The sequence below is a fragment of the Camellia sinensis genome, chromosome 9 (assembly GCF_055761805.1).
Source record: "Camellia sinensis isolate YWXY chromosome 9, ASM5576180v1, whole genome shotgun sequence".
In the NCBI taxonomy this organism is placed as follows: domain Eukaryota; kingdom Viridiplantae; phylum Streptophyta; class Magnoliopsida; order Ericales; family Theaceae; genus Camellia; species Camellia sinensis.
This window is the reverse complement of record NC_138969.1, coordinates 48,212,268-48,221,597: the sequence shown is the minus strand read 5'-3', so window position 1 is coordinate 48,221,597 and position 9,330 is coordinate 48,212,268. Positions and strand designations below refer to the sequence as shown.

At 35.5% G+C, this 9,330-nt stretch overlaps 1 protein-coding gene across 1 annotated transcript; it reads right to left on the bottom strand.

The window, feature by feature from the left end:
* Positions 1-4,234: 4,234 nt before the first annotated feature.
* LOC145799400 (uncharacterized) lies at positions 4,235-4,666 on the bottom strand. The gene has a single exon (XM_082888974.1). The coding sequence runs from the start codon at positions 4,664-4,666 to the stop codon at positions 4,235-4,237; it is 432 nt and encodes a 143-aa protein (XP_082745100.1).
* Positions 4,667-9,330: the final 4,664 nt, after the last annotated feature.

Here is a 9,330-nt window from a genome sequence, read left to right as displayed (position 1 = left end):
TATCCTCATTAAGATGCTTTAAACTTGGCCTAGGAATGCCTAGGATAGAAAAAGGATGCACAAATGCACTTGAAAACACATAACAAAAATTGCTGAAAATAGGGTCCTCGCGGACATGCAAAATGTGAGTGATCGCTAGAGCGCAAGATTTGTGGCTCGAGCGGTCTATAAACTTTTGTAAAAGTACTGGTTCTTGCTTTGTTTGCTTGATGTTCGCTCCAGCACAACTTCTGTCGCTCGAGCGGTCTGCAAAACACAAGAACTTCTGGGAGCATAAATTTCATGCTCGAGTGGACTTTTGGTCGCTCGAGCGGAAGTGCATGCACTCAAAGTGGTCGCTCGAGCGTGGATTCCTTCGCTCGAGCGTAAGAACAGAATTCTAGAATTTTTAGATTTGCTCCCAAGCTCAAAACTCAAATTCAAAGCCATTAAACTCAACCTTTGGGCCCCAAAAAACATGCCCAACCTTGGAAAACACGAAGAATTGAAGATTATTTCATGAAATCAAGGCCTAAAAGCATGTCAATTGTGCAAAATACAACTTGAAAAGTAAGAACGTGATGTGAACATGTCATGCATGTGTTTATTTGAGTTCATAGCTTCCAAAACATGATCAAATGAGATATTTTACTTAAAAACATGGTGAATCCATAAACTTCAACCAAAATATGAACATGCATGGGACAATTCTTAGACAATGTGCTCTAAATGCAATGTAATGTACATACATGTATGTATAGTCTATTCCACTACTTCATTAAGCTTAATTCATGCCCCAACTCACTTAATTCCTTTGAATATATATGATAAATACCCTAATTACACAACTAAAGACTTGATTTCTTACCTTGAGCTCTCAACTCCTTGAATTCTGGTGAGTTCTTGATCAATTTCTTTAATTCTTCTTAATTCTCTAACAAATTCCTTGTTGAAGACTTCTCTTAGGTCTCTCACTTTCTCTACATGTTTGTGTGTGTGTGTGTGTGTATGAGCTCAAGATGTGTTGGAATGGAAGAAAAGAATGAGTGAGAGCACTTAATAAGCCTTATATAGGCTTACCTAATGATAGTAAATTAAGACTAATCAAATGAGCCATTTAATTAATCTAATTTAATCGTTCCGAACCGAATTTGAATTAAACCCACCATAAAATTCTAAAAATTCTAATCAACACATAAATCAAGTCAATTTCTAAATCGGATGCCGATAAGTCCTTTAATTCGCAAATCGAAACGAAAAAATGAATAGATTTTCTTACGTTAAACAGATATAAACACAAATAATACAATGCACATGTAATTAACTCAGGATTTCTCCTTAATTACTTGTTAGGCATACTTAAGCATGGATTAATGTTAATCATGGGTCGGGGTTGTTACAGTCTTCCCCCCTTAAAGAGTTTGGTCCTTCAAACTTGAGTTTTCTTCATTCTGGAAGAACACCGGATTCAAAGGAAACAACTTAGGGTATCTTCTCATCATGTCTTCTTCTGTATCCTAAGTTGCATAAGTTCCTCCATGATTCTGCCAATCAACCTTCAATAATGGAATCTTCTTGTTTCTCAAAGTTTTGATTCGACGGTTCACAATTTGCATTGGCCTCTCCTCGTATGTATAATCATCTTTTAGAAGTACATGAATCGGTTCAATCACATGTAGTGGATCTCTCAAATAATCCCGAAGCATAGAGATATGAAATACATTGTGCATATGTTCCATGACTGGTGATAAAGCTACCTGATACGTCATTGAATTAATCTTCTCAAGGGTTTCCTAGGGTCCAACATATCTTGGTGCCAATTTGCCTTTCACGCCAAACCGTGTTTGGCCTTTCATTGGAGTGACTTTGATAAATACGTGGTCCCCGACTTCATATTCCCTGTCTCTTCTTCGAACATCGGCATAGCTCTTCTGTCGACTTTGTACAGTTTTCAGTCTTTGTCGAATCAATTTCACATTTTCAGTTGTTTCTTGTACCAGTTCCAGTCCCAATAAAGGTCTGTCACCTACCTCGGCCTAACAGATCGGATAACGACATTTCCTACCATACAAAGCTTCATATGGGGCCATACCAATACTTGAGTGATAGTTGTTATTATATACAAACTCGGCCAAAGGAAGATAAGTCTCTCAACTGCCTTGAAAGTCTAACACATACATTCGTAACAAGTCCTCCAATGTTTGAATGGTCCGTTCTGATTGGTCATCTGTCTGTGGGTGATAAACACTGCTTAATCTCAATTCAGTTCCCAAAGCTTATTGCAAACTCTGCCAGAATCTCAAAGTAAACTTGGGCTCTCTCTAAGACACTATGGATACTGGAACTCCATATAATTTCACAATCTCATTGACATACAAATTAGCCAACTTATCTGCATTATACAAAGATTTGACAGGTAGAAAATGAGCAGACTTAGTTAAACGATCAACAATAACCCAAATAGAATCCATACCTCGAGAAGAGCGAGGCAATCCCACGATGAAGTCCATGTTAATGTGCTCCCATTTCCATTCTGGTATTAGAAGCGGCTGTAATAAACCAGCGGGTCACTGATGTTCAGCTTTGACTTGTTGGCAATATAAACATCGGGCTACAAAATCTGCAATGCCCTTTTTCATTCCAGGCCACCAGAAATTCTGTTTCAAATCATGATACATCTTCGTGTTTCCTGGATGCATAGCAAATTTAGAGTTGTGAGCTTCTGCCATGATTAGTTTCCTTAAATCAGAGCAATCCGGCACATAAAGATGATTATGAAATTTCAACACATTGTTTTCACATACAAACTCGGGCCTTGGTTTTGAATCAATTCCATTCACAATCTTTTTCAGGAACTCATTTTGAATTTGTTTATCTTTAATTTCTTCGATGATTGCAAGCTGGGCAGAAATAGCGGCTTAGATTCCTCCTTGTCCTCGTAATACAATCTCAATCTCATTCTTTTCCAAGTCACACAGTAATTCTTTCTGACTGGTGAGTAAATATGACAAAGTTCCCACTGACTTTGCTCAAGGCGTCTGCCATGGTATTAGCTTTTCCCGGATGATACATAATCTGTAAATCATAGTCTTTGATAAATTCCATCAATCTTCTGTCTCATGTTTAATTCTTTTTGGGTAAAGAAGTATTTCAAATTTTTATGGTCAGTGTACATTTTGTAAGTCACACCATATAAATAGTGTCACCAAATTTTCAAAGTAAACACCACAGTTGCCAGTTCAAGCTCATGAGTCAGGTAATTCTTTTCATGTGGTCGGAGTTGCCGAGAAGCATAAGCAATTACCTTTCCACTTTGCATTAATACACAACCCAAACCTTTATAGGATGCATCACAATAAATCTGAAACCCGTCAGTACCATTAGACAAAGTCAAAATCAGTGCAGTTACTAATTTGGTCTTCAAATCTTGAAAGGCAGACTCCCTTTCATCATTCCAATCAAATGATACATTTTTATGGGTTAACTGAGTCAATGGCATAGCAAGTTTTGAAAATTCTTTCACAAATCTACGATAATAACCTGCAAGTCCTAGAAAACTTCTAACTTCTGACACATTCGTTGGTTTAGGCTAGTCCACAATAGATTTAATTTTTTGTGGGTCTATCGATATGCCATCCCTATTGATTACATGGCCCAGAAAGGCCACACTGTCCAGCCAAAATTCACATTTTGGAAAATTTTGCGTATAACTTCTTTTCCCTCAGAATTTGTAAGGCAATTGTCAAATAATTCTCATGTTCTTCCTTGTTTTTGGAGTAAATTAATATATCATCAATAAAAACAACACTAAATTCATCGAAAAATTGTTTGAACACTCTATTCATTAAATCCATGAACGCCGCAGGTGCATTAGTTACCCCAAATGGCATTACCAAAAATTCATACTGTCCATATCTAGTTCTGAATGTAGTTTTCTCCATGTCTTTTGCCTTGACCTTTAATTGGTGATACCCGGATCTAAGGTCAATTTTAGAAAACACTTAGGCTCCCTAAGGTTAGTCAAACAGGTTATTTATTCGGGGTAATGGATATTTGTTCTTTACAGTTACTTTATTCAACTCACGGTAATCAATACATAGCCTCAAAGATCCGTCTTTCTTTTTAACAAACAACACTGGGGCTCCCCAAGATGAGGTACTCGGACGGATGAATTTCTTGTCTAAGAGTTCTTGGAGTTGAACTTTAATTCTTTTAGTTCAGAAGTCGACATTCTATACGGAGTTTTAGAGATAGGTTATGTTCCAGGTACTATAGCAACGGTAAACTCAATTTCCCTATCAATTAGGTTTCTAGGTTGGTCATTAGAAAACATATCAAGAAATTCACCAACCACAGGAATAGCTTCCACACTGGTATTTTCCGAAGATATAGTCATCACACTGCATAGGTAATCCTGACAACCTTTTCTCAACAATTTTCTGGCTTTCATAAATGAAATCAAGTATAGTGGAGGACCTACCCCATTCCCAGTGAAAACAAACTCAGGCATACCAGGTGGTTTAAACGTGATAGTTTTATTTTCACAATCAATAGTAGCACAATATTTCGACAACCAATCCATGTCCAATATACAATCAAAGTGGTCAATGCTCAATGGCAGCAAATCAACGTACAATGTCATATCACCAATCAAAACATCACATGCAGGACATACATGGGTACACATCATAGAACTTCCTAATGGTGTAGACACAAATAGTATGCAATTCATAGGTTCTAATGATCTAGCCAACTTCCAAGAAAAAGCATGCGATACAAATGAATGCGTAGAACCAGAATCAATCAGTACATAGGCATTCTGTGCACAAATATAAATAATACCTGACACTACTGGCTCAGTATTCTGTTGTAACAACCCCGACCCATGATTAACGTTAATCTATGTTTAATTATGCCTAATGAGTAATTAAAGTGAAATTTTGCATCATATGTTACCTTATTTGTGTTTATATCTTTTTAACGTAGAAAAATCTGTTCATATTTCTGTTTCGGTTTGCGAAATGAACGCCTTAACAACACCCGATTTAGAAATTGACTTGATTTATGTGTTATTTGGGATTTATAGAATTTTGTGGTAAGTTTAATTGAAATTCGATTCAGAACGATTAAATTAGAATAAAATAATTCCAAATGATTAGTCTAAGCAAGAATTAATGAAGCTTCACTAATTAGCCTATATAAGGCCACCACCAAGCCCAAGACTCCTTTTTTCCTCATTCATTTTGAGCTCAAACATATAAAAGGAGATAGAGAGAGAGAGAGAGAGTGATTGAAGCTAACATTAAAGGAGAACGAGAATTAAGAAGGAAATAGGGGAGATTGAAGAGAATTGAGGGAGTTTAGCTCCAACACTTGCTAACTTAAGGCTTAAGGTAGGAAATTCAACTTCTTAATTATGAATTTGAATTACTTGGTGTAAGAATTCAAGAAATTAGAAGATTAAGTATGAGAATCAAGCTAAAATTTGAGAATTGTAACTCATACCATGCAATGCCTGGTGACGTATACAACACCGAAGTTGTGGTGTCAGGTATACTCGCTATATGTTCTCAAAATGCATGTGTACTGATAGATTTTGGTTCTACGCATTCTTTCGTATCGCATACTTTCTCTCGAAATTTAACTAGACCACTAGAACCTATGACATATGTGTTATCTGTATTTACACCGTCTGGAGGTTCTATGATATGTACTTATGTTTATCCGGCATGTTATATTATGATTGGTGATATGACATTGTATGTTGACTTGTTGCCCTTGAACATTGATCATTTTCATTATATTCTGAGTATGGATTGGTTGACTAAATACTGTGCCACCATTGACTGTGCAAGTAAATCTGTTGTGTTTAGACCATCTGGTATGCCTGAATTTATTTTTACTAGAAATGGTGTAGTTCCTCCCTCATACTTGATCTCGGCCATGAAAGCTATTAAATTGCTTAGGAAGGGATGTAGGGGCTACTTGTGTTGTATACTGACTGCATCCTCTGATAGTGCTAATGTGGAAACTATTCCTGTTGTTTGTGAATTTCCCGATATGTTTCCGAATGACTTGTATGGAGACTTAGTTAATAGAGAAATTGAATTCACTATTGAAGTAACTCCGGGAACATAACCTATTTCCAAAACCCTCTATAGAATGTCAACCGTAGAATTGAAAGAATTGAAAACTCAACTTTAAGAACTGTTAAACAAGAAATTCATTCGTCCGAGCACTTCACCTTAGGGTGCTCTAGTTCTATTTGTCAAAAAAAAAGATGGATCTTTGCGGTTATGTATAGATTATCAGGAATTGGACAAAGTAACTATCAAGAACAAATACCCTCTACCCCGAATAGATGACTTGTTTGACCAACTTCAGGGAGTCCAAGTGTTTTCCAAGATTGACCTTAGATCTGGATATCACCAGTTAAAAGTCAAGGCAGAAGACATAGAGAAAACTGTATTCAGAACTAGATACGGACACTATGAATTTTTGGTAATACCGTTTGGGGTGACTAATGCACCTGCTGCATTTATGGACCTTATGAACAGGGTGTTTAAATCATATCTAGATGAATTTGTTGTGATATTCTAAAGGTCTTAAGCATTTTTCAATAACGATAAGATTACATATCTCAAACACTTACAGGTCCAAGATATTTGATGCATTGATAATGCAAGACAATTCTCTGACACTTTTAAAGATTTATTTCTTTGCCATCTCCAACATCCAACCTTAATTTTCACAAATGAGAATTTCAGTGGGTAAGAAAAGAGAAAGTAGAGCTTAACCTAAAAGGAAATATAGAACATTTATATAAGAATATTTTGATTTACCAGTATAAGAAAAGTTGTGAGCTTTGAATATTAAACCAGACATTATAATATAAATGTAGGTTGTGCCCATAACGATGGTGTGGATCAATATACCAAATATGAGAAGCAAAAACATCAAGTACTCCCTAATGAACTTTACTCATAAATTAGTCAAGTTAAATTGGGCTAAACATGTCTAAACATTGAGTTTGATCTCAAACAACAATTACTTTGTGATAGTTTGTAACAATACTACAAATATATTCTTATTCTTAATTTTTGCAGGAACATGTGGGTCAATGTGGGTCTCACAAAAATTTGTTAGAAATGTTTTGAAAAAATCTGGGTACAAACAGAAATTTTTTCTTAACTTTGGTCTATTTTTTATGTGGGACCCGTGCGCCAAAGTTGGTGGGTCTAAGCGGTAATGCGTTCTATGTCGCGTTGTGATTCACGTGGTATATTTGGTAGCTCAAAACCATTATCGGGTGAATGGAAAATTGAAATGGAAATGGAGTTTTTTGCGAAAATTCCTTAAGATTTGAATATTGGCTTATCCCACATTGATTTGGTGAGAAACTTTGAGTGGGTTTATAAAGCTTGGAGTTGAAACTTGGGGTAGGCCCCAAGGGGCACCCAAATTTTGTAGAGAGAGAGGTTATAGGCAAAATAGGCTAGACCCATTGGACCCAAAAATTACCACACGCGCGCGCCGCTGCCGCCGTCCGTCCGGTCGGGCGAGTAGGCTGGACTGGGCTTGGGCGCGGGTGCGTGGTTTGAGGTTGGGTTGGGCTTGTCCGGCCCAATACCTATCTTTTTGGGCCAAAAACATTTGAACTTTATTTTTCTAAATTTAAATTCTATTTTTTTTTTTGAATTTGAATTTCAGAAATTAAATTCGAAATTGGGTCCGTTTTTTCCACCCGAACAAAATTGAATTTTAAAAAATTGGACAGATTCAAATCTGTGCAATTCGGTTTTAATCTGCTCAAGTTTGAACCCAAACAGTACCAATTTAAATCTAACAGGTACAGTACCTGTTCAAATATGTATACTACTTGTTCAATTCAAAATAAAAGGGTGCCACTACATCTATAAATAGACTAGCCCTCATTTGATGATTCATTCAATTTTTTGTCCCTAATCTGCTACTGCTTTCTGCATTTTGCTACATCTAAATTTCTGTAAGAAAGAGTATAAACACTTAGTGTGTTTGTTATACGGAAAATTTGTAGTGCTACTATTTTCTGTTGATTGATCATTTTATCCTAGGAGATAGACGTCCATATTCTGAAAGCACCGTGGGGAGGACGAATCTGTCTTAAGGACACAGTGTCTAACATTGAACTTGATCAGAATATTGTTCAAGAAATTAATCAAGTAAGTTATTAATTCATTTTCTGATTTATTATTTATTTAAATCAGATTTTGATTTTGTTTTTGTAACAAAATAAAAAAAAACCTTTATTTATTTATTTATTTATTGGTTTGATTTTTTTAATCAAACAATCTCTCTCCTTTCCTATTTTTCTTTTGTATTCTGTTTGTTGTTTAGTACCAAACAGAGTTTATTTATTAAATACAGTAAAGATTGTCCAATAATATTAAGACAGATTAATTTTTGGTGTCTACATTGTATTTAATTTTCTGTGTTTTCACAAAAATGATATTCTGGTTGGAAAACAAATAGTAGTAATATACTGTCTATTTTCTTTGACAACTAGTAGTAATATACATGTGTCATTAATAATTACAGAATATTAATTTGTGTTACAGAAAATGATTGTGGTATTTTATTTTTCTAGTTTTAGTAACAAGAAAACAAAATTATTTTGTGTTGTAATTTATTTTCTGATTTTAGTAACTAGAAAATTAATTTGTGTTTTGGTTTTTTCTGATTTTTGTAATCAGATATTATGGCTACTGCAACTGAAACTATAATTGGAAGTGGTACTCTAATTGTTATACCAACTTTGGTCCTTATCCAGAACCATGTTAAAGTTCCAATAAATCATGAAGAAAAATCAGAAAATTTTAACGGTACTAAGTTTAAGAGATGGTAGAAGAAAATGATGTTTTATCTTACAACTCTAAACTTGGCCCAGTTTCTCCGTGAAGAGGCTCCAGTACTGGGAGAGGATGAAAATGATCGGCAAGTTGTTGCCGCTGTAGGTGCTTGGAAACATTTAGCTTTCTTGTGCAGAAACTACATCCTGAATGGCCTTGACAACATGCTGTATAATGTTTACAGCCCTCTGAAGTCAGCAAAAGAATTGTACAAGACAGAGGATGCCGGCACGAAGAAATTTGTTGCGGTAAATTTTTAGACTTCGTTATGGTAGACTCCCAAACAGTAATATCTCAAGTTCAAAATTTTCAAATAATTTTGCATGATATTCATTCTGAAGGTATGTCTCTTAGCGAGTCTTTCCAAATCGCTCCTTTAGTGGAAAAGTTACCACAGGCTTGGAAAGATTTCAAAAATTATTTAAAACATAAACGCAAAGAGATGACCATGGATGAATTGATT

Coding starts and splice junctions, on each gene's coding strand:
- LOC145799400 (XM_082888974.1), bottom strand. CDS start 4,666: ATGTGTACCCATGTATGTCCTGCATGTGATGTTTTGATTGGTGATATG.